The sequence below is a fragment of the Aulonocara sp. 'chitande type north' Nkhata Bay genome, linkage group LG6 (assembly GCF_057382095.1).
Source record: "Aulonocara sp. 'chitande type north' Nkhata Bay isolate Kocher_YH1m ecotype deep benthic linkage group LG6, A_spYH_male_GT1.1, whole genome shotgun sequence".
Taxonomy (NCBI): Eukaryota; Metazoa; Chordata; class Actinopteri; order Cichliformes; family Cichlidae; genus Aulonocara; species Aulonocara sp. 'chitande type north' Nkhata Bay.
In genome coordinates this window covers 5,331,113-5,356,963 of record NC_141349.1, presented here as the reverse complement: position 1 = coordinate 5,356,963, position 25,851 = coordinate 5,331,113, and the positions used below count along the sequence as shown (strand labels likewise).

The window sequence follows — 25,851 nt, the reverse complement described above, 5'->3', positions numbered from 1 at the left end:
CTTTGGTAGAATTTAAAAAAATAAGTGTAGTCCAGGTCTATGATTATTTTTAGTGCTACTATCATCTAGTTCTGATTCTGGTTCTGTCTTGGTTAAGTCCTCAGTAGTCCTGATTTTGAACTGTTGTAGTCCTGTTTTAATTCCGGATCAGTTCTGGGTCTGGTTGAATTGGGGTTTAGTCCTTGTGTCTTGATACAGCCCTGATTTTGTTTTGCCTCGCTGCTTAATTAAAAACCTAGCTTAAGGTGACCTGCATATGTGATATATTTTTTTCCTATATGAAGTCTTTTTTTTTAAACAAAACTCAAAACAGAGCCTATTAATCTTTCAGTCATTTCTAACCCCCCCCCAAAAAAAAAAAAATCCCACATGCATACTACCCTTTAGGGCTAAGCCCCGGGTGTTTCAAATGTCTGGCTCCACCTCTGGTGGAAAGTTTTAAATAATATAATGGGTAGAGAGCTCGCTCTGGTGGTGTCACACATCAACATGGATGGAATGTTTATAAGTAAAGCTAAGGATAGGGATATAGAAAATAATTTTGAGAATTACAACAGCAATAAAGTAACAAATTTAAAATCTAATAAGAGCAGAAGCAATCCCACCCCATCACACTGTCCTATACAGGATGTTATCATGAATAATAAGGAATGGCAAGTTTGAGGCAGTGAATGTTGTGACAGTGGAGCGTTTATTAATATCACTTCCTGATGATGCATCCTCAGGTTCTGATAATATAGAAGGTAAACTGCTCTAAGTTGCAGCCAAGTTTCTATCCCTTCCTATGTCACATAGATGTTTGGCATGCAACTTATTTCCACTGCAGTGGAAAGAATTTAAAATAATTCCTACTCCAAAAAATAAGAATGTTGTTTTTAATGGTGTCAATAGGCTACTCAGGATCAGAATCAGAAATACTTTATTAATCCCGAAGAAAATTATGGGTTACAGCAGGCAGCGTGCTGGTTGGCGCATGCGCACTCACAAAAGAACCCTCCAACCAACACACTTTGCACAAACATCACATTGGGGAGACAGGTCAGTGAGTAGGCTGATACAACAAAAGCACACAACATGAGGTAAGAGGAGGAGAAAAAAGCTCCACCCAGACTGATGGGAGAACAGTTTGAGGACAGAAAAAACCCTTTTTTGCGCCACGGACCGGTTTATGCCCGAAAATATTTTCACGGACCGGCCTTTAAGGTGTCGCGGAAAAATACAACAAAATAAAACTAGTACCGGTACCGAAAAATAGAAGAGTTATTCATAACACACATGAAAAGACCCAGGAAAACCGAGTTAACGATAAAAACGATAACAAAATAACGCTGAAAACCGATAAAAACCCTGAAAACCGTAAATTTCACACCTGAGCCTCAACTCTCGCGGCCCGGTACCGGTCCGAGGCCCAGGGGTTGGGGACCGCTGATCTAGATGATGGGAAAGTGGTTGGGGTTGTGTTCTTGGACTTAAGTGCTGCATTTGATTTAATAAATCATGATCTTTTGATTGATAAACTAAAATGTTATGGATTTTCACCAGCTGCTTTGTGTTGGATGAAAAATTATGTATGCGATGATTCCACCATGTTTTATTCAGCCAGTGACAACTTCGAATTGACCAGCGTATTACAACAAGATTTGCTTGTTTGACTGGATAAGTAAAAACAACATGATTCTAAATGTATCTAAATCTAAATCTATGTTAATTGGAGGTAGAATACGTTTAGTCAACATTCCACAACTGAATCTTTCCATAGTCGGATCAGTATTAGAACAGGTCACCCAGATTAAACTACTCGGTGTTACCATAAATCACCACCTTTCATGGTCTCAGCACATGGACTCTGTTATTAAGAAAATGGGACAGGGCATAGCTATGGCTTGGAAATGCTCTTTCTGTATCACTTCTTCAATCATGAATGATGTCATTAATGCACTAGTAGATTTCTCGTTTGGCTCTTGACGAAGGCGGTCGCACTTTTCTCCTCTCCCTCCTCCTTATCTTTCCTGCTTGGCTTCTCAATGTCCTTGTTTAGTCCCGCCTACTTTTCTACTTTTGCCCTGGAAAACTCTCACGGTCTGTTCTCTAAAACCTAAAAGAGGAATTATGGATTTGATCAACTGGTCCCTGAACGCAATTGACACCCTCTTCTCAATGAGAAGCCTGGGGTGAGCCGAGTGTTCTGAAGGGACGTTCCCTGCTGGATACATGATGGACGGGTTGAAAAACTGGTGAGTCGTGTTCCTGGTGGGACTGTCGATCGAGGACATTGAAGACATCTACCTATTTGGAACCATGATAACAGGGTTCTTGCTGATCGGAGCTGGCTTGGCCCTTTCTTATCGCAGATTAAAGAAAGCGGAATCAGCTGTTCAAATTCCCACAAGGCTGCCCGCTGTGATGGAAACGATGGGACGGGTCGCAACTTCTCAAAATGGGATCATTGAACGCAGCACGGTAAGATCTTGGAGAAGCTCGAGGCTGTCGTGAGCACTCAGACTATGCTCTCTGAGCAAAAATTGGATAACATCTTGGAGAAGCTCACGGTGGTTGTGAGTACTCAGACTGTGCTTGTTGAGTGCAAAATTGATAACATGTCAGAGAAGCTCACGGCTCTGAAAGACCAGTGACGGACTGTTAGACCAAGTGTGAAACTGACATGCAGTTGTTCGCACTAAAGGAAAACCACCATCATTTCAGGCAGCTACCATATCATCATAGCATGTTTTCCCTCTGAATTATGGTTTTATATTTGTTGGTTAGATTGTCCCAGTTTAGGTTTGTTCTTAGTTTCTGTATTATCACATCATGTAAATAAAGCTCATTCATTGCATCATCAGGGCCTACGATTGGGTCCTTTTCCCTTCAACCCCACACGACTGCTGCCGCAGCCGTGACAAGAATAGGGCGGCCAGAGTAATGTTATGATGTTCATACTACACTAGTATCGATCAAATGCATAATAAACTTTTCTGGCTTCGTGTACAAGCTAAATTACACTACGGCTTACTTTTATTTATAAAGAAAGCAATACTGTTAAGCACATCACATTTGTTTCTCTGCTCAACTGCAGTATCCAGATGAAATACATAATCATGCAACACGATTTCTAACAAACTGGAATTTAGTAATTCCTCAAGTTAAAAGTAACTTTTTGAACAACTGTTATATTTAGAGCATCTTTTAAGTGGAATTAACTGCCTTATGCAAATAGAGAACTAGCTACAATTCCTTATTTTAGAAAACATTTAAAAGCCTAACTACACAGTTTTTAGTTATTGTAAATATTGTAAGAGGGCATTGTAAGTTTTGATTTGTTGATTTTTGTCTATGTGTGTGTATAACTAATACATAGTGTGTGTGTGCCATCTTGTTGCCACAACTGGCTCTTGTCACCGAAACCTTTTTTCAGTTTCATAGCTTTGTTTCTGAGAGCATGTCCATCTGAAAACAGGAAAGCTGTGAGGCCTGCAGATGGTTTGCGCATGCAGATTGTGGATAAACTCTAACCCTTTGATAGCAGACTAAGGGGAGACAAGGGTTTTTCTTTTTGGCTACGTTCACACTGCAGGTCTTAATGCTCAATTCCGATTTTTTGATCAAATCCAATTTTTTTGCTTGTTCACACTACAGATAAAATATGACAGCAAACGCGCTCTAGTGTGAACCCTCAAAGCGGCCCGCATGCGCAAAAGAAGACGTCACACACAACGCGCTCTGTTTAGACCCAGACCGAACAGTATTGTTTGACTAATGGCCTTAATATAAAGACTTGTTTCGGACTTTACATTTCCCAATTTTGCTTTAAGTTATAAAGTTATTTTGTTATTTACATATGGCCTAATAATGATCCTTATTGCTGTTTTAGAGAGGAGCGGTGCTTCAAAGGATAGTTGCAGATTTCTGTCAGAATCTGCAGATTATACAGTACAAATAAAATTTTCACGTTTCTCCAATGTTGTCTTCCCAACAGTTTCACTGGATGGCCAGGAAGCCTTCACGGTGTCTTCTTGGGCGCTTATACATTTTATGTTTTATATAAAAATCAAGATATGGACCTGTGTGTCGGTGCTCATGAACAACTGTTTTTTATTGCTCACAGGATATCCAGCACAAACATGATTTATAGAATATGATACGACTTTAAACAGACTATAAAGTGTTTAACTTGTTTTTAACCTGTTTTAGCAAGCTCATGGTCCGAATGCTTTCTTGTGCCAACAATATCTGCTTTGCCCAAAACATTAACAAGAGGAGTCTACAGACAGTCTCATTCAACATAATAATTACATTTACTTTGATTAGATTTTTGATCAGAAAACAGTCAACTGTTAGCAAAATCACATATAGATAAACTGTTTTAGCACTGATTATCACTTTAAAAGGTTGGATGTTAAACTCTTTTACCCTCTCTCTGATGTAATTAGAGGTAAGCTCATTACATCTTCAATTTCTTTCAATCCCACCTCTCCCAACAGTAGAAACTATTGGTGGAATGTCATATGTGGTAGATCACTATTGATGAAACACTACTAGAAAAGATTCAGATCCAGTTTTTTTGTTTGTTTGTTTTTGAATTAATTATACCCATTCTGTGAAAATAAAAGAGTCTGTTTGAAAGAGAGTGCCTCAGAGTTTGTTGATATTTCTAGCCTGTGTGTATCCGTTCTAAAGAGCACCTCTTCCATATAATGGAGTGCAGACAATAAAAAAACATATACACTCAGGACAATAAGAGGAGACGCACCAGGTGGAACACACAGCTGTAACTAGAAACATGATGAGAAAGGGGAAGTAAACACAACAAGAGTCACAGAAAGCCACAGTTACTGGGGGGGAAAAAACAGGAAGATGCGACTGAACGAGAAACAAGGGTTAACTTAACATAGAGGACCAGACAGGGGAACATGGAAAGCAAAAGACAAGTGCAGATGAGACTGTGGTACCAGGGAACACAGAACAAACCAGGAAAGACAACCTCAAACAAGTGTTTGTTATTAACATTAGGCACATTGAAAGCTGAGTATGAGTAGCGGTTGGTTGACAGTTTTGAAATTAGACTTCAAGGCTTGAAACAATAAAATGACAAATGATGCTTCATGCTATATTGTACTGAACAGTCCTAACTGAAACAATATGAGGTCAAAATGAAGATCAGAACAGAATAGTCACTAGTCTGTAAACTCCCAATAGTGAGCAATAATTCATGTGTTAATGAACCAGAACCATCAAAAAGAAAGTCTTCTCTGGCCAGCAGCTGATCAGTCTTCTTTCGATGCTGCTGCCTCTGTACAGTTTACCAGCTCAATCTCTGCATCTTCCTTTGCATCGTCCTGCATGTGTCTACATAGAAAAGAAAAACAGATAAAAACAGTCATTTTTTTCTCTCATTTGTTAAGAGTAAAATAAAGCATCAGTAATTTAAGACAGCAACATTGACATGACTTTTCCATGTTTTACTTTTCTTAACAAAATCCAGTACTTGTCAAGAACAAAATATAATAAAAGGGCACCAAGTTCAGTTCCTTGGAATTGTCATTCTGAATGCCTATTGTTACGGGTTCAGATATTGAGGGTGAGCACAAAAACAATAATGGTCCAGAAGAGCTTCGATCAAACAATGATTTTAATGAACACACGCGTGGGGAGATGAACACTGCCCGGAGACAGCATCGATCTCCGCCCAATAATACACAAACGGTTGTTTTATACCATCAGGGTTTGGTTTATGACGCCCCCTCATGCGTCAAACAGATACAATTCACATACAATAATATTGACGACTTTCGACATATATGGAAAGAGCCTTCACTCCGTCTCGAGGCCAGGTGCCGACTCTCACTTATCTCCTGCAGCATGCATTTGCAAACTGTTATTCGAACTCCTAGCCTAAACATGAGCCCAACTGTTGTCTGTGTGTGTATGTCGACCTGCAACGCACTCAGCCTCACCCCGCCCATTGGCGCTTCTAACCTTTTCCCAGACAGAAGCTCTCAGTGGTATGTGTAATAATCTTAACTAAAAGTATGTGTGATCTATTGAATAAATGTTTTACCAAAATGCCCCTACTCAAGGCTTAATAAAAGAATGTAAAATATGAGTTGTGTAAGCGTGTTCTTTCCATAGCTCAACATCCCTTACACCATGTATTGTCTGATCATAGCGCCAAACAAAGTTCACGACCTTCAACTACCTGACTGAGCTTCAATTCTTTAAATAAACACAGAAATGCAAAGTGTATATAAAATGATTACAACTACACCTGTAATGAAAAGGTTAGTACGTGATTATGATAACACCAGTAATACAAATTATAACATAATGCCAACAGCTTCAATCAATGTTTTTGATGAGAATAAGAATTAATGCAATGGTTAATGATAATGGTTATGAATAGTAGCAGTAAAATATTTCCCTGATCTCCACACTATCAACCTTATTGCTGATCGATTCCACTTGCACTTGTATTACAATCAACTGATTTCAGTTTGTGTGCCAGAGGAGGAAAATAGTGGCACAGTCTGCAAGGTGGATATTCTGACCCCACTCTGATTTCTTTTGCATAAAGAACAAGAGTGCTGCTGCTCTAGGACAGCTTCCACTCTTTGCAAGCGCTTGCACAGACAGCATACTAACACTAAGCTAGACAAGAACCCAAAGTGATGATAAAGCTGAGTGACCCCATCCCAGAAGCCAGACCCTGAACTTCAACAGGGAACAATCTGATGAGCAGTCAGGCTGCAGCCTCTGTTTTTAATTGTTCATGTTTCTAAAGTAGGATAACTGTTGTGATTGCTTTGAATCACAGCCAATAAGAACCCAATGAGAATCGATAAGGAGTTGGATTCCTAAGTGATATCGATAACAGAAACAAAGTGCTAATTTCTTATCTTATTCCCATCCCTACTGAATATCTTGACAGTGAGGCAGGTTTGGTCTGTTTGTTGGTATGTGTTCACAGTTTATGTCTATGGTGAGCTATTCCTGCTCTGCACTGGGGCAGGGATAGCTCAGTAGGTAGAGTGGTAGCCCCATGATCGGAAGGTCGGGGGTTCAACTCCACTGAACGGCTACCCTGAGGTACCTGTGAGCAAGGTACCGTCCCTACACACTGCTCCCTGGGCGCTGCACAGGTGGCTGCCCACTGCTTCACTGGGTGAATGGGTTAAATGCAGAGGAACTATTTCCCTATGGGGACTAACACATACACATTACATTACATAGCAATAAAGTACTTCCAGGATACAGATACTTTGAGATTAAATTTAACTTATGACTCATGTTTGAATGTTACTCTCTGATTTGCTTTTTTGCTGTCTTGTCTATACCGTACCTTCCCTCTTCAACATCAACAATGTTTTCAGGCAGACGGACATTGAGTGTCTCGGGGAGCAGGAAGACCAAGCTGCCGCTGATAATTCCAGTGCCAGCAAAGATCAGAGGGGGCAGAAGATGCCAGACATCATTCAGCAGCATGATCAGTGGAGCCAGGGAACTCCCAATCCGACAGATACACGAGGTGTAACCTATACCACATTGCCTGCCCAACAACACAACCAGGAACTATGGTTTTAATGCTGCATCACAAAGTACATTTACTGCATAAAATTTGTAACTAAAAGAGCATTATTTCTGCGCACTTGATGTTAAATGGTGATGCTTCAGAACCCTCAAGGGGTTATACCTGAGGACAGTTGGGTAGAGTTCAGCCGAATAAAGGAATGCGGTGGTGAAAGCTGCCTCAGAGAAACCTTTTGCCACAACAGCAATGCATGTACGAAGCACAGAGAACTCTGAGCAAGAAACAGATCAAAGATGTGTAAGGTATCAGAAACCTTGGAGTGGATTTATGAAGCTAACTAAAACTAACTAAAGAAAGAAAGGTCTGCAAGTCTCATTTACTTTAAGTGTAAATAGGGCGGGAAGTTATTTAACCTAGAGGAATGAATGTGTTTATTCCAATCAGAGATCCTGTTATGATTAGAAACCACGCCTGGCCATTTCGTCGACCAATCCAGTCCAAGATGAAGAAGGCGAAGACTTTGGCAGGAACTTCAATGGCACCATAGATGAAATGAGTGAGGTAGATATTGACTCCAAAACCTGAGATCTTGAAACTAATCCCATAGTACAGGAAAGCAACAGCAAACCTGGAGGTTCAGCAACACAAAATGAAACACACAAATACATGAAATGACAACAGTAGCAAGTAGTGCTTTCGAAGAATGACTTGATACCAGAAGAATCCAGAGACAAGTGTGATCTTCCTCAGCTTAGGTGTTTTGACCAAATCCAGATAGGAGTGGTTCTTCTCAGCCACCTCAGAAACCGTCACCTTCACCAGAACCTGCAGTACGGAAAAGTAAAAATATGTATTTTAAAAAGTGCAGTCAGCTGCTCACTTATTTCCCAAGGGGTCACCACAGTAGATGGATTGATATGTTTGAATTGGCACAGATTTGATGCCAGATACCCCTTGGATGAAACACTCAGCTTGTGACCTTCTGGTGCTGAGCGTGTCTATTCTTGTTCTTGAATTAGAGATCTTTTGCAAGAAAAGCAAATCCATTAACTATTGAATTCAATTCTATTTTCTTTTAATTCAGGTTTATTTGGCTTGCCTTGAGGCACCTGCTGATGTGATTTGACACCATTTTATTAAAATTAATTGAATAACAACAATAGTAATTGCAATATTAATTGAGCTACTCTTTAAAGTTTTTGGACCATTTCAAGTTGCTATGCATCAATACAACTGTTAATAATATGTATGATAAAATCCATAGTACATATGCAAAATTGCCAAAAAAATAAACCTGGTACAATAAACCAAAAAAGTTTTTTTGTTTTGTTTTGTTTTTTTGTTTTTTTCGTCTGGACTTGCTTCACCTGCGCCGTCGCCGCTTCCCTAACGGCTGGCAACCTGGATTGTCTCATTACTGCTACTGGCTCTGCTGTCAGCCTCCAGAACTGCTCTGCCGCCAGCGCTGGCTCCACAGTTGGCCTCCTGAACTATTTTTCCATGCAGTCAGCCTCCTAAAATGTTTTGGCCTGAAATCCTGTGCTGTCAACGTCCAGGACGGGCCCTTGAACTGCTCTGTTTTGCACTTGTGCCGTCAAACCTCCAGGCGAGCCCTCTGAACTGTTTCTGGAGTTCCAGTGCCTTTTGTGAACTTTTTGTTTTGGACAATTGCACTAAGGTGTAAAGCTTGATTGTAGGTTAAAAATGGTTTGGGGGGATTGAAAGCTTGATTAACAGACATCAACATCCTGATGCTTTTTCCAGTGTAAAAGCAATCGTATTTGAAATGCTACTCTAAACCTTATATAGCTGTAGATGTTAATTTTGCACACAAGTAACATTAGCTTCACCTCACTATCCAGTTTGGATATGTATTCATTCTTCCCATTGACTTTAGCACACTGAATCAGATACTTCTTGGCTTCCTCTACTCTCCCATTAGCCAGCAACCACCGGGCTGATTCAGGAAGCCACCTGAAGTGAGGCAGAAGAAACTGGATTTTAAAAACACACAGACAATAACATGTTTTCTGTTAGTATTGAAATGGAAACTCCTTACCACCAGGGAATGATGGCAGTAATGCAGGGCACTGTCACTGCTAAAGTCAAATGCCTCCAGTCTCGTATAAAGTAGGCCAGGAGGGCCAGAAACATGTTCCCAACACTCCAAGATAAACTCATAACAGTACCAGCAAAGGTACGGTGCTTTATATCTGTCCATTCAATACCTGAGGAGGAAGTAAAAGAAAGTGTCTGAGGTCATGTTTCAACATGAATATCTCAAAAACTATTAAAGATAAAAGCCTGAAATTTTACTTGTCTTTGTTACATCAAATAATGTCTCACTAATGAATAGTTAAAATATTTAAAAAAAGAAAATAATCTAGCAGTCCTGCAAAGTCCCACGTTTGATCACACACTAATAAAAAAAACTTAACATTGCAAAAGACAAATACTGACAATGTCTGAAAAATATATAGTTATACTTTGCAGAAATGCAAGAGAAAATGTAGAATATGTTTTTAAATTTGATGCCTTCAGTGAGAATCTACAATGTAAATAATGATGAAAATGAAGTAAAAACATTAAATGAGATGGTGTGGGTAAACACATTTAATTATTTTTCTACATTTTTGCAGGCGCTGTGGGAGTTTTACAATGCCCATGTCATGTCCGCTCGCTGCTTTCGCAGAATCGCGTTCGGAACAGGTTGTAGTCACTGGGTGCAAAGTCCAGACTATAGGGTGGGTAGGCGGGCGATGAACTTCCAACCAAAGTCTTGCAGGAGAGTGACAGTTTGACGGGCGACGTGTGGACGCGCGGTGTTATGGAGAATGCTTATGCACAGTGTGCGCAGTGCGGGCATTGCGCAACTGTGTTTTCGGACCGAAAGGGGATATTGTTGGTGACTTTCTGCCTGTTGGGACCACAAGAAATGCTGACAGGTACTGTGAAACACTGGAAAAAACTCAGAAGGGCATTTCAGAACTAGAAAAGAGGAATGGTGAGCAAGGGCATATATATCACATCTTTCTGGCTGACAAACCTGTGAATTACACAGTATGCCAGAGCTACTCCCAACCTAACGTGGACTTTGTAGGTCTCCGACTAAAAGCAGGCTAATATTGCTCTCAACACTCACCCACCAGTGCCAAAAGACACCTTCTGCATAATAGAACACAAAAAGCATTTGCAGACTGCCGTTACATTTCTCTCTCTTTAGACCACTAACGATCAAATCAATGCATAATGATGAAACATATTTTTGAAGGAAAGAAAGAGTTGATATGATTTAAAAAGTTATATTTTTATGAAGAATAATATCCAATAAACAAAAAACATTGCACAACACTTCACAGCAGGTTTTACACTGATTAAAGGGGTACTGTAGAAATGTATTTAAGTGAAATTTAAGTGAATGGACATTAGACTTTGTGTTTCATAAATTTCTTACCGAGGACCACACCAATGATTGACATCCCACTGAGGGCTGCACCACAGACTGCTCTGGAGATTGCAAACATAGTGTAGGAAGTGGAGAAGGCAGAAGTGGCTCCTAATGTCGTGGAGGCAATGAAAGACACCAGAATCATTGACTTACGACCAAACCTGCAACATACAAATTTTAGCAATGAGTTTCAACTGTATTAGATGAGCTAGAACTGCAGGATAATTTCTGGGTTTTTTTACATTCCAAGGACATTTTCGTTTTTTTGCATTAAAGGTCATGTAATGAGATTAAACACATTAGCATGGCACTAAATGGACCTTACAGTTGCAGCAATGCGGCTTATAATGTCACTTGTTAGGCGTGTCTTCTGTAGATCAAGAAATTACTTAATTAGTTGAAAAAAATCAATAGACCATGAAATATGACAAATGTGACTCTGTAGAAAATGAATGGACAGATGGATGAATGGATGGAGTCCCTATGATATCAGCCAGATTTTACTGATTGTGTGGCACCAAAAATGATTCTAAAAATTAATCGCATCACACGAAATATGAGCTCTGTGTGTGTGTGTCTGTCTCATGTGACATGTTGAATAATCCCAAAATGTTAGTTACCTAATAAGTCCATGTCAGTGATTACAAAAACAGTCTCCACATGACTTTTTTTTACTTAAGTACAATCTGGACCTACCCCCAAGCCCCTCCACATCTCCCTTCCACTTCCTAACATAAGCAGACATGCTTGTTTTTCTTATCAGTGCAGTAGCAGCTGACTTTGTCTGAACAAAGGCTGGTTGTAATAATGAGTCACAGGACAACAATGACGTAGTGCAATGCCTTGCTTAGATGAAGAAATATCTGTGTCAATCTAATTGTTATAAAGCCATAATTTTAACTAAACTAATTACAGCTGAATTAAATGGTCTGGGAAGGCATATCCATAGAGGGACACATAGACCTCTACCGGTTAGGCAAAGGCAACCTGACTGCCATTAGATATCAGGATGAAATCATTGTTAGACCCTATACTGGTACAGTGGATCCTAGGTTCCTCCTAGTGTATGACAATGGCCGAATGTGGTAGGAGTATACAGTTCCTAGAGGAACTGATACCACTCTCCGCCACACTCGCCTGATGTAAATCCAACAGAACACCTCTGGAATATTATGTTTCAGTCCTTCCAATGCTGCCAGGTTGCACCTCAGACTGTCTTAGGAGTGCCCTGGTCCAGGTCTGGGCGATGATCCTGCATGACAGCATCTGTCATCTCATGAGGAACATGCACCGTGCATGCATACTTGTACTACTGAGTACTATTTTGCATTGCTGCAAAATAAATTTGGTAAAATGGAATAGTCCGCTGCATCATTTTTTCCACTTTGATTTTTGGGATATCTTTGAATTCAGCTGTATGTAGGTTGATCATTTTCATTCCCATTAAACATTGGGGCATGCTTTCATTTCCAACATATTACCCAATCCATATCTGTTTAGATATCGAACACATTTTTTTCCCAAATGAAATCTGCCCCATTCATTTTTTTGAGCAGTGTAGTACTTTTTCACTGTCTGTGGCACAGTTCACTATATCTGATTCAGCAGCTCCGTGTTTTATTACCTTGTTAAGTATCAACCTTTTTGAATATGGTTGCTCAATTTATTATAGTAGTAGTATGAATCTTCCTACTATTTGGACATTTTTAAAACTGTGGCAGGGAACCCATTCAGTTGTTTACACTCAAGAATAGCTCTTGGCTCTGCATCACTCAGAACGTCTCTACATGGAAAGACCACTATATTTCACAAAGGTAAAAGAAGGACTTCAGGCTGCAGAGCTTAAGTGAAGGGTCAGGAGCAGAAGAGACGGTAAACCATTTGTTATTATGTGAAATGTTTCAGTTTTAAGTTTTATTTGTCATATATGGATAACATCACTACCGTGCCTACTATTATACCGTGACAAGTACCATGACAAACAGTACTGTGTCTACTGTCTGCCCCAGGTGAACCAGGGTTAGGTGGATCAGGGCTTGCATGCAGCCCAGGTATAGAGTAGGTCTCTACCGGAGAAGGAAGGTGTTGGTGCTCAGCAGCTGGCTGGGCTGGGGAAGCCTCATGGAACCTCCTCCTTGGAGTTGGAAATAGTTGACTTCCTGCCGCGTGCCAGCTGCGCTGCCAAGTGATCGTCTGACTGGGTTACAGCAATCTCGAGGGCCTCGCGGCCAGGAGGGCGGGGTTGGTCTGCTATCACCAGCTGGCCATCCACTCAACAAACCTTTCTTGTACTACCACGTCCAGCAGTCACACTTCTCCTGGTGTGGGGCCTGGCTGCACCCACCTGCCTGCAACATCATGCAGCCCCTAGCGAGGGGCATGTCTCCCGGGAGGGCGGGTAGAAACACCCGCCCTCTCACATCATCTATAACTGACTGAGACAGGACTCTCTTCCAGACACTAAACCAAGGCACAATGTACATTTCAAATTCCTTTAATTTTAAATATGTTTATATTGTCTATCCTGTAAAATAGTCAGATGTCTATTCATATTAATGTACAGAATTCACCTGCTTGCTGCTACTACTGCTACTACTGCACATTCACCCAATGTATATACTATATATATATATATATATATATATATATATATATATATATATGATCAATATCAGGAAGAAGGAACACGAGAAGCTGGAGAAATACCAAGGGCTCAGAGAAGAGCTCGAGAGGATGTGGAGGGTGAAGGTAACGGTGGTCCCCGTGGTAATCGGAGCACTAGGTGCGGTGACTCCCAAGCTAGGCGAGTGGCTCCAGCAGATCCCGGGAACAACATCGGAGATCTCTGTCCAGAAGAGCGCAGTCCTGGGAACAGCTAAGATACTGCGCAGGACCCTCAAGCTCCCAGGCCTCTGGTAGAGGACCCGAGCTTGAAGGATAAAACCGCCCGCATGGGCGTGCTGGGTGTTTTTTATATATATATATATATATATATATATATATATATATATATATATATATATATATATATATATATATATATATATATAATGTTCTTCCTCTACACCCCCCCCCCATTTTTGCACATGTCGAGGAGCGTGTCAGGTTACATTTCACTGTGTGTTATACTTGTATAACTATGCATGTGACAAATAAAGAACCTTGAACCCTGTCTGATCCTCCCGGAAGCAGCGGCGATGGCCCTCCGGGGAGAGATCCAGTCAGCCCAAGATTGCCCTAACCATGACAGGGAGGCTAACGGTGTGTTCACACCGAACGCGATGGACGCGAATAAAACGCCCCTAATTTGACGCGTGTACATTCGCGTCTCAACGTGTGTCCAAGAAAAATCCATCGCGCGTCAAAATTTGACGCGCGTGAACCGGAAATGTGGGAAGAATGTGGGAGGGAGTTGTGCCAGACCGGTATCTTTGCAAGATGGCAGCTATCGAGCTAGCGCTTGAAGAGAGAGTCTCCCTTCTCTATGTACTGTGGAGAGCAGAGCAGCAGCGTAAAAGTACACATAATACTGATTTTGAACAATTTTGTCCAGGTTCCTTGTCACCGGGGACTCCTTCAGGACCATCGCATTCAGTTTCAGAGTCGGTGTGTCCACGGTGAGCGAGATCACCCCCCAGGCAGCGACGTCCATCTGGGACTGTCTAGTGGACGACTTCATGGCTGTGCCTTCACCTGGAGACTGGCGCTCCATCACAGAGGGATTCCAGGAGCGCTGGAACTTCCCTCTGTGCTGTGCAGCTCTGGATGGGAAGCACATCCAGACAAAGGCACCCCATATATCATATAGGAGACGCACACATTGATATACACTAAATATTCATTTCATTTCTTTTTTGTGGTGCCCAAATTGATGCACCTGCTTGATTTTGTTTAAACAATTATTGCACACTTTCTGTAAATCCAGTAAACTTCTTTTCACTTCTCAAATATCACTGTGTGTGTCTCCTGTATGATATTTAACTGACATTTTTTATTGTAACAACCAACGATTTATACAGGAAAATAATGTCTATTAACAAGGTTGCCCAAACTTTTGCATCCCACTGTATTAGTATATTTTGTCATTAGTATAATATGAAATAAATTCTACATGTGTCAAGTCGTGTGCCAACATTTGCTGTGTAGTAGAACTGAGACATTAGTCATTATAAACATTTATTTGAAATAATATTAAAAGTCTCAAACAGAAAAACATTAAACATAAATATATAAAATATAAGAATTTACAGAGAGACAGGAATAAAAAGGACCCAGCTGCTCTCCAGAGCAGGAACAAGGCTGAGGAGGAAATGCTCCATTGGAGACTGGTGTGGCCTCTTCAGGGACTCCAGGATGGCCAGCTCCACCGCCGATGGACCGTCCTGGGACCCGTCCCTCATCTGCCTCGGAGCAGTCCTCCTCTGTGGGCCTGTAAAACAGCACAAAACACAAAGAAATGAGAAGGCTGCTACTAGATTTTAATTTCAACATTGAAAAAAAAAAGAAAACAATAACAGGATATAATCAGATTGGTTGTAGATATTTAGTAAAGGTGATCACAAGGGAATCCCACCGACTAAAAAGGTATCAGTGCTTGCTGTACATATCTGTGGGTGCAGCAGCAGGAGCTCAGGGACTGGGGATGCTCTGCTGCAGAATCAGTTGGTTCTATCAATATAGTATTAAATGTTAACAGGTTGGATATAATAATCGTAGAGTAGACAGTGGTCCCTCATTTATTGCAGGGGTTCTCAGAATAACTAGCCCCTGGTCACAGTTCTCACAATTGATTCTCAAAGTGCAAACCTTTGTAGATTGCAAAACGTAAAAGTATTATTATGCCGCGGTTTGTCTTCATCTGCCCGCCACTTTCGTGCGCCTTTTTCCCTCACGGTGCAGGTGTCTATTTCCGAATGAGGGTCTTAGTTATGGGTGTTTTTGTGCTGTTTTTTCTATTGGACGCGATGGTTATCAAAACCAAACGTGATAAATTTGGCAAGCGCAGGAGACACGGCACGGAGCAGATTTGTCAATCAGGCTGCAGAATGCAATGCTGTACTGTGCAATAAAAAATCAGCGAAAAAGCAAAGCAGTGACGGATGAACAGCGGGACCACTGTATGCTGTTTATTAATAAACAATAAAATATATTCCTAAATGACAACATGCATAAAAGCAGAACGGTATTTGTACGTCAGTGGGAAAATAGCGGTGGCTTGCTAGCTTTTGTGCGGCTTCCCCGGGTCAGTGAAAACTTTCAAAAGAGAAATGAATGAACTTACCAGGTTGCCCGATCTCTTTACACATCTTCCTCCAAGCTCGGTCCTTTTTATTCCTGTCTCGGTACTGAAAGCAGCTGGTGTCGTACAGCTCCGAGTTGTTTGCTACCGCATTGATTAGCCTTCCCCTCCATTGAAGTATGAAAGGCTTTGGCTGGATCTGCCCCTTTGACCTAGGTAACAGCCACGTCACCAGGCTCCTGATTGGTTGTCGCGGCGCGATTTGACGCTGGAGTTCAGATTTTTCCAACTCGAGCGGTAGACGCGAAACGCGCGTATGCACAAAATGCAACACAAAAACTCACGCGCGTGGTTTTATTCGCGAGTCAAACGCGCCAGACGCGCTACACTGACGCGCGTTTCACGCGTTTTGGCGTTTTCGCGACGCAAATCTGCTTCCGAATTTTCGCGGGACCCGCAATCGCGCGTCAACGCGCCTTTCCATTGACTTTACATGTAAACCTGACGCTCTATTCGCGTCCATCGCGTTCGGTGTGAACACGGCTACCTGGACCTCCCCTAACAGCAGTGTCAAGGCCCATTCCTTGCCCAGTTATGGGCACACCTCTCACTTTGGTTTAGAAAATCTCAACTAAAGCCTCTGAATCGTCGCTTTCCTCTATTTGGTGGAGCACCACTGGCAGGAGCCAGAGTGACCAAAAAGGTTTGATGAAACCGTTTGCATCTGCCTGAACCTGCAGTTTCTTTAGCTGTTCACTATGCACAGCCACCTGCTCCTGGTGCATCACCGCCAAATCTTCCACCATCTGCATTTCAGCTGCCCTCTTCAGCTCGCACGCACCACACAGCTTTCTCCTCTGGGCATTGTCAGCTACTGAAATAGGGAACCCAACCCCTCCCCTGTAGCTGAGCCACAAAACACCCCGCCACACTGCCTCTGGGACCAAGCCCCAGGTAATGCTTGAGTCCTCCCCCTCGTCCCAAGTCTTTGCTTCCTCCCTCTGTCAGTGGGATTAGAGGTCCTCAAAGTGTTCCTTCCACCGCCTTCCACAGTATCCTCAGTTGAAGTCAGCGACACTCCACTCGCACTGTACACATTGTTGGTAGAGCAACTCTTTAACCTTCTGAGCTGTGTTCCGCTTGGCCTGCTGGTGCCTATCAGCTGCCTCTGAAGTCCTACAGGCTAACCAAGCCTGATACGACTGGTTCTTCTGCCTGATTGCTCCCTGCACCACAATAACATTACCTTAATTTTATTGCACAAAAGGATGAGAGGGCGATGATAAAGTGGAGACTACTCCAGGACAGAAATAACTGCCTTACACTGTTAACACAACTTCGGCTCTTCACAAGCACCTGCACAGACAGCATGCTAACGCCAAGAATCCAGAGTGATGTTAAAACTGAGTAAATGCTGAGCCCAGCCCAGCACTGTGATAAAGTGAGCCGTCATTTGCCATGAAGCCGCTGCTGAACTTAAACAGGTAACAAACTGATGAGCAGTCAGGCTACAGCCTCTGTTTTTACATGTTCATGTGTCCAAAGTAGAAACACTGTGGTGATTGCTTTGAAGTGTCTTTGTGCTGGTTTTCATGTTTTGTTGGGCTGTCGGCTTTGTGTTCATACCTAAATACAAAGAGAAAGATGTGTGTTGGGATTTGTGTTGATGTGTGGGGCTGTAGCTTGTTGTTTTTTTATTGTTAAATAGTATTTATGAGACATTGTGTTGCAGATCATTTTACAGAGAAACATGAAAGCAACTTAACAAGTAGTATAACGTATGTCTGGGTGTAATGTACGGCATTACTTTTAAGAATTTTTTTTAACATGCATAATAACATTTTTACTTTACTTATCAATAAGGGAATCAATAAAGAATTGAATCGATAAGTGATATCGATAATGGAATCAGAATCGCTAAGTTCTCATCCCTACCAACCACCTTGTGGCCATAGCTCAGTGCAGAAGCCCCAGCAATAGAAGTGCTGATCATGGCCCACCGAGGCCTCAGCCGGGCATTCCCAGTGCACCCTCACTATACATTTGGGTGCGCCAGGTTTTGGTTAGCACCCTTCCCCACCACCTGATCGAACTCACCAATAGGCGGTGGTCAGTTGACAGCTCAGCCCCTCTCTTCACTGGACTGTCTACAACATACTGCTACAGATCTGATGATACGCTTTGAAACTACCGACTGGGATATATTCTACATTTTTGCTTGTTGTTTGTATGTTATTTACATTGCTTTTCTTAAAGCATGTTGATACTTCTTTCTCAGACATAGACTGTATAAATTCACCTGCAGTTTGGATTACAGGGCCAGATGATCCTGAGGGTTTAAAATAACAATGAATACTGAAGAACTCACTTGTCAGAAAGCTGTCCAAACATAATGGCTCCACATGTGACCCCAAGAAAGAAATAAGTAGCCAGAGCTTGATTCAGGTGTTTGTTGTCGCACACCAGATCCCACTGCAGAGATACAACATACAACAGGCAGTTAACAAGCAGATAAAAAACTGAGGTTGTGATCACAGAATGACAGGTTAAGTACCTTTGATTATGGCAGCAATGACACCAAGAGAATTACATTTATCTGTCAAGAGACTATATTCATTTCTGTTTCTTCAGTAGTACACTGTTGTAAATTCCTTTTTTTTTTTTTTTTGCTCAAACAATTATTTGCGTATATAACATTAGAGGTAATTCCTTAGCCTCTCCTGGAAATTTATTTAGCACTTCCTCACATCTGATCAAATTCCTGCCACAAGCACAAGGCTGACAACTTGGAAAAATGAAAAAAAAAAAAAAGTTTTTCAAATAATTCATTATGGTGGGGCGTGGTCTGTGGTGCCCACATCCTTAATCACGTCCGCCGAGTTAAAACACGGGGACTCAGGTGTTGGTGTGTGCTGTGGTGTGATGTGAGCTAAATAAATGGCTCATGAGTACGATCTGTGGTCCCACGGTGCCTTAATTCTACCACACTGGTGCCGAAACACAGGAGGTGACACGGTGGGTCCTTACCGGAGCCAGGGAAGGGAGGAGCTGGCCCAGATGCTGGCTGAAATGGCGGCCACAGTCGTCGGAGGCACGCCACAGACAGGAAGAGCTACGGGACCAGGCTGGGCGCCACCTGGGGCGAATTGCGGAGCTGGCAACGCTGCTCCAGGCGTGGTCGACACCACTGCTGCCAACCTGGTGGTGGGGAAGCGGTGGAGGAGCTGTGTGGGGAACCTCGGCAGCCGGAGGCGGGGCATGAGGCGCGCGGGGGTCCGGCCGGATGGCTCCCCGGCCACGATTGGGCAATGGGGGTATGTGGTGGGGCGTGGTCTGCGGTGCTGTGCAGGGAGGTCGGACGCATCTTTAATCACGCCTTGCCGAGCTAAAACACGGGGACTCAGGGGTTGGTGTGTGTTATGGTGTGATGTGAGCTAAATAAATGGCTCATAAGTACAATCTGTGGTCCCGCCATGCCTTAATTCCATCACATTCATATAGATTGATAGATAGATATACTGGTAACACTACACGCCTTTAGAACTTCAGACTCGGGGTTCTCCTGGCCAGGGCATCTGTATACCATAAGGGTCCCTAGGCTAAACCACCCATGCTAACCAAACCTACCTCAGATATGCGTAAGAGACAGATAATTGAAGCCACTGGCTTGATCGTCACTCGGATTAACAAGTTCTGCGTCAGTTGTTGAGGAACCAGGAAACACTGATGAGAAGTCGACTACTGGAACAAGAAGCCTTAAAATGGGCAAGACATGACAACAGCGCATAAAACCCCAGTGGAAGCGTTTACATGAAGAAGATGTGGGACCTATGGAATCTTCAATATCCAGCATTTAGAGGGACTGCGAAACAACTAGTAGCTCAGTGTTCAAAAATTTCAATAGAACTGCTATCACAGCTGGAGATCAATGAGGTACAACACAAATGCTATGGCAAGGGGGAACCAAGATGTCAGGTCAGATACCCATCCGAGATTAGGTACCAAGCCCCAAGAATGACAGAAGGAGCGTTGAGTGCGACATCCAAGAAAGAGTCTCTAATATGAGAAGGTGAACAGCACCAGGCACCAACATTATTCATGCCTACTGGCTGAAGAAGCTGCCTGCTCTCTATGAGCGTCTGGCAGCACAAATCAACCTGCTGGTAGTCAATGAGAGACACCCAGAATGGTCAACTGAAGGCCGAACAGTGCTGATCCCCAAGAATCCCCAGAAGGGACCGGTCCTATCCAACTAGCAGCCAAAGAAATAATAAGGGATAATAAGCTGGCCAAAGGAGAAGAGCCACTGATATCAAGACAGTGAAGCACCTGACCATGCATGGAGGGTTTCACTGCAAGTCCAGCACCCTGAGACTGTACGCTAAGCAGAAGGAGGGCAAGGACTGGTGAGTGTCAGAACCATTGTCCAGGAGGAGACAACAAGCATCCATGAGTCCCTGAGAAAATCCAGCACATAACAGCAGGGGGCAAGATGCTTACAGACAGGGAACACCATTACCAAGTGGCCAGCATAGTACACAGAAACATCTGTGCTGAGAAGGCCTGGAGTCCCTAGATCAAAATCGGACACGCCCCTTGGGGTGGTTGACAGTGACCGAGCCAAGATCCTGTGGGAATTCCAGTTACAGACAGACAAACTGGTGATGGCTAACCAACCAGACAGACTAGTGGTGGATAGACAGAGGTAGACTGCCGTTGTGATAGATGTAGCGATACCGAGCAATAGCAACACCAAGAGCAAGGAACACGAGAAGTTGGAGAAGTACCAAGGGCTGAGAGAAGAACTTGAGAGGATGTGGAAGGTGAAGGTAACAGTGGTCCCAGTGGTAATCAGAGCACTCAGTACAGTGACCCCCAAGCAAGGCGAGTGTAACCAGCAGATCCCAGGAACAACAACTGGGATATCTGTCCAGAAGAGCGCAATCCTAAGAACAGCAAAGATGCTGTGCAGGACCCTCAAGCTCCCAGGCCTCTGGTACAAGACCTGAGCTTGGAGGATAAACCGTCCAAAGGGGCGAGAGGGGAACTTTATATATATTCTGTTCTAAATTAGTATTTTTCATCTCACAGTCTTAAGTACTAATCAAGGTTCAGGTCCAATCACAGTACAGAAACAACTCTTCCTAAAATCATCAATAACCTAAAGATCAACAGTGAGAGTTTCACTTTTAGGTCTGTTTGATCTTACAGCTGCTGTTAACAACTGTTGATCATAAAATTATATTTCAAAGGCTCCAAGACTCAGTTGGTTTGGGGGTCAGGTTCTTTATTGGCTTTCATCTTATCTAAATACAGAAGTGTTTGTTTCAGTTTTACATTACAAAATTTAGTCAGCTCCTCAAGGTCAGGCATTGGTCCATTAATCCCCCTTTTTTCCCCGTCTGTCTTTTTATGTCATAAAAATAGATGTGTGGCAGTGGTAGAGAGTGGCCCAAATTCAAAACTCAGCATAGATAATGAAAGTCAACTGGCAGCTGGCAGCAACAAAAATGATAATAATAAAAAAAACAACAAGAGGCAAAACAGACTGATAGAACACACCATGAGAGAGGATGCAACATTTTTACACCATGACACCAAGACAAGTTCCTCATTTGTGTACAAATGTTAGTTGCAATGATGATGTTAACTGCTGGATGTCTTGAAACATTTTAGAACTGAATATTGACAAGACAGAAATATTTGTTGCATTCAAAATGCAACACAGATAATCCTTAATGGTATGTTTAAATTTGATATCACCGCAGAGTCACTTCATTGCCTCTCAGTACAATATAGAATTACTTTTAAAATCCTGTTAGTGACTGACTTGCACACTTTTTATAGTTTAGTCAGACGTCTCAGGTCATGAGGTGCAGATCTCCAGAATTAGGTTTCCAAAATCAGATTTAAGTGTGCTGAAGGTGCCTTAAGCTATTGTGGTCCTGTTCTTTTGGAACAAGCTGCCTGCAGGCATGAGCTCAGTTACAACTGTGCACATATTCAGAAACAGACTCAAAATGTTTTTTATTGAACCAGGCTTACACTTCATACGTGCTGTTGATTTGCTTTGGGGTTTTTTGTTTTGTTTTTCTGCTTCCATTGCATTAAGGCACTGTAAACCTACAGAGGTTTTATGTTTTTGTCTTCTATGTTCAGTACATTGAACTTACATGTAATGAAATGTGTTAAGTAAATAAAATAGGCATTGCCATTGCTAAATGGGCCTACTTGACACTGGCTAAGGAAACCCAAGGGTGAACCTGGGTTCCTATTAGCTTGACGTAAATAGGAAGTCAGCAGTGGCTCATAAAAACCACTCATTACATCTCTGAAAACCAGCAGAAGAAAAACTACAGATATTAGCTTAAGCAGAAGTATAGATATTCTTCACTTAAGTAGAAAACTGAGATACTCTCAGCTTCTTTACTCAAGTAAAAGCATGAAAGTACAGTATAATAGTATAAAAGTGTAAGCATAAATAGGAAGTGGTTATTTCTACCAGCTAAATTAATGTCATGCCATATTAATTTTCAGTTCAATTCAATTAAATGTCATTTATATGGCCCCGAACAACAGTTGCCACAAGGCAATTTATATTGTTAGGTAAAAACCCTACACTAGTACAAAGAAAAGCTATATATATGTGTGTGTGTGTGTGTGTGTGTGTGTGTGTGTGTGTGTATATATATATATAGCTTTTCTTTATTTATTTGTAGCAGAGATAAATATTTATTGTTCCCTATATTGTAGACAGGTGATTTTGCCTCCACACCTAAATACAAATAAATAGAAATGTTAACAGTTTAGTATAGTGCTATGAATGATGCATAAATTCACTATCTGGGACACTATACGTTCAGTTTGAATTGATGCCCAGGAGGGGCACAGTGGTGCAAAATGATCAATGTTTCCTTTCAAATGTGTTAATCTAACAATAATAAGACTGGATCATTACTGGTTCTATTCAGACATCATTAATTTGATTTTAGTGAGATTTGGTCAATCATAACCAACAGCTATTGTGTTATCAGTAATGTTTTGTCTCTCTTTGTTGATTAAGTTTGAATGGAAACAGACTCTGGATAAATCAGTAACTTTGTTCTATGAATGCTCAGTAATATAATGCAGTGAGTTGTTATGAAGTGCAGCGTGTAGAGAAAAAAATCAATGTTTTCCTTCTTATTAGTAGAAGTTTTTCTTAGTAGAGATTTTCTTGTGCTAATCATTTGCGATAAAATACTCTAACAGAGCTTAGATTTTCATCCTTACCTCTGTGGCAGTTGTAGAAAGAAACTGTGACTGGTCATAGACCCATCCATGTGGACAAGGTGCAGACTGGTTTCCTTGGCTGATGTTAAAGGCTGGAAGGGGACTGTAAATCCTGCAAGAGCTAAAGGAGCCATCGTCCTGGCGGGGAATCCTAAGGGAAAGCACCTCAGAGTCCCAACTGTCCTTCTCATTTTCTTGTGTACTCTGAAGGGAACAGCGGTGAGATGGTATGACTGAGATGAAGTTGTGCAGGAGAAAGTGGAGTGGAAGGATGGCACGGGGAAGACACAAGATAAGCAGGACCAGGAACTGGAACTTGGAGAACCCACCAACATTATCCAAGATCTCCTCAAACCTCATGATGGTGAGACAGAAGGGCTGAGGGTTTGTGTCTCCAGAGTTCTCAAATCAATGTGTTATTCTTTGCTTTCCATCTAATGCCGTGTCTCTCTCTCGTGTGGTGATGAAGCACAGAGAGAGCTTTTTTAAGAGTGTGTGTGCGTGTGTGTGTGTGTGTGTGTGTGTGTGTGTGTGTGTGTGTGTGATGTCACATGTAAAATCATTCACTGTTGCAGGGAGAAGAAGCAAGTCTTGCTATTGGAAAAATAGAAAAAAACTTTGTTAACATTAGAATACCTTTAAATTAGGTTCATGTGAAGTTATATTTAGGTTAAGGATAATGCACACTTAGGGGCCAAGTTTATGTTCATGTATGTTGTATGTTTAGCTTATTGTAAGTTTAGGTAAAGATTAGTTTCTGTTTTATGTGATGTCAGAGTCAAAGTTAGAATAAGATGGCTCTGTTTTTCTCTGCATTGAATAAATGTTACTGCATATTACTGCAAGAATAAATGAATCACACTGATCTGAGCCCTATACCATGACGCAAGTTCAACATATCCAGTTCACTTACCCAAACATTGGCAATCAGGATAAGCAGTCACATGAAGCTGGTTATCAACAGTTTCCCCAGCGTGTTCACATCAAATGGCTGGCATTGGGTGCATCTGACCAATCACAAAGGAACCTTTCACAGATCATATGACTCTTCTTCCACAGCAAAGTTTTCCTTATTAGTGACAGCTAATGCATCAAATGGTACCAAAATTATCTAAACATCATAGAAATATGCCAGTCAAATGCAACACTGTTGAAAAGAAAAACTAATTAAAATGCCATAGAAAATCTTTTAGTTGATCTGGTGATTTAGTGCATGCAATAAGCATTTTAATTCCATTTAATAGTTTTATCACTGAGTGTGACGGTTCCACATTTTACGTAAACAAGTCAACTAAGGCATTTGTTTGATCACTTAGATATAAAAAGCTTGATTTATATAAATATATTATGTTTATAGTTATAAAATGATTCATTTTTGTTGAATCAAGTAAAATTCAGATCAGATCGATGTGTGTTCACCCAATGAGAAGTGATTACTTTCAGCACTGTGATTCTTTCATTACTAACTAACTCCACACCCTGGAAAAAATTAAATTCAAAGCAAGCAGGAAAGTTGGATAGCTGGTAAACTAACACATCTTCTGAGCTACCAGTTGTGGAACTACTTTTTTACATCCTTAATAGCAAGGGTAAGTACTGTAGGTCTCAGAAGGCAGTGAGTCCTATAATTTCAGTCTTAACATTTCTGCCACACTGAGACAATCTTTACACATACCTACACAATGAAAAAACTACTAGAAAATATTGGAACATGTCTGGTTAGTTGCAGATATATGCATGTTTTGTTGAAAACTGTAGTAGGCAGAACGAGCATGGTTAATCTCTTCTTCCTAACTTTTCAATGTAAAAAGTATTAGAGAAAAAAACAGGACCTTCTAATTAAGTTGTTGTTTGTAATAGTTTGCATAGTAGTGTTTTTTTTTTTTGGGGGGGGGGGGGGGGGGGGGGGGAGTGCATTTAATCTGGAGTCAGCACATTAGTCTTGCTGTAGGTATTGTATGTTGTATGTTTTCCCTTTTCTGACTGGTTAACATCATTAAACAACTGCATCAAGGTTGAAATTAGTGTTTCTTGTTTTTTTTTACAGTAGAATTTTTTTAATATTCTTGTCCTTACTAGGAGTACATAACAAAATAAAGGAGTCCCCTTCGTCTGCTTGTTGGAACCTGCTCTTTAATCCACAGTAAGTTTTCACATATTTCACATTTATGTATTCAGTGTCATGCAGCCCACAGACTGACCCAACAGATGGATAATTAGCGCTTCATCACATGGGACTCGGAACATAAATACACTGTGGGGAGACACTCTATAATACAAAAAACAGACCCGTTTACAGTGTGCAGTGATCACATTAGTCAAAACGAAGTGGACTTTAAGGCACTGTACAGACTGGCAGCTGTGAAT

The 25,851-nt window shown here is 41.6% G+C and overlaps 1 protein-coding gene across 1 annotated transcript; it reads right to left on the bottom strand.

Annotated features, from left to right (window-relative positions):
- Window positions 1–353: 353 nt before the first annotated feature.
- On the bottom strand, window positions 354–23,957 carry slc22a7a (solute carrier family 22 member 7a). Its single transcript, XM_086294725.1, has 10 exons — window positions 23,485–23,957; window positions 18,581–18,684; window positions 10,980–11,134; window positions 9,585–9,753; window positions 9,376–9,499; window positions 8,241–8,350; window positions 7,939–8,153; window positions 7,688–7,796; window positions 7,337–7,543; window positions 354–5,346 (listed from the first exon to the last, which is right to left on the bottom strand). Exons 1-10 carry the CDS (start codon window positions 23,842–23,844, stop codon window positions 5,265–5,267), a joined length of 1,635 nt encoding a protein of 544 aa, XP_086150851.1. The 5' UTR covers window positions 23,845–23,957; the 3' UTR covers window positions 354–5,264.
- Window positions 23,958–25,851: the final 1,894 nt, after the last annotated feature.

Bases quoted from the DNA above. Each gene is read 5' to 3' on its own strand.
- slc22a7a (XM_086294725.1), bottom strand. From the start codon at position 23,844: ATGAGGTTTGAGGAGATCTTGGATAATGTTGGTGGGTTCTCCAAGTTC. The intron at 8,154-8,240 runs GTATCAAGTCAT...CTGAACCTCCAG, and splicing joins CTTGTCTCTGGATTCTTCTG to GTTTGCTGTTGCTTTCCTGT. The intron at 5,347-7,336 runs GTACGGTATAGA...TTTTCTATGTAG, and splicing joins GTTGATGTTGAAGAGGGAAG to ACACATGCAGGACGATGCAA.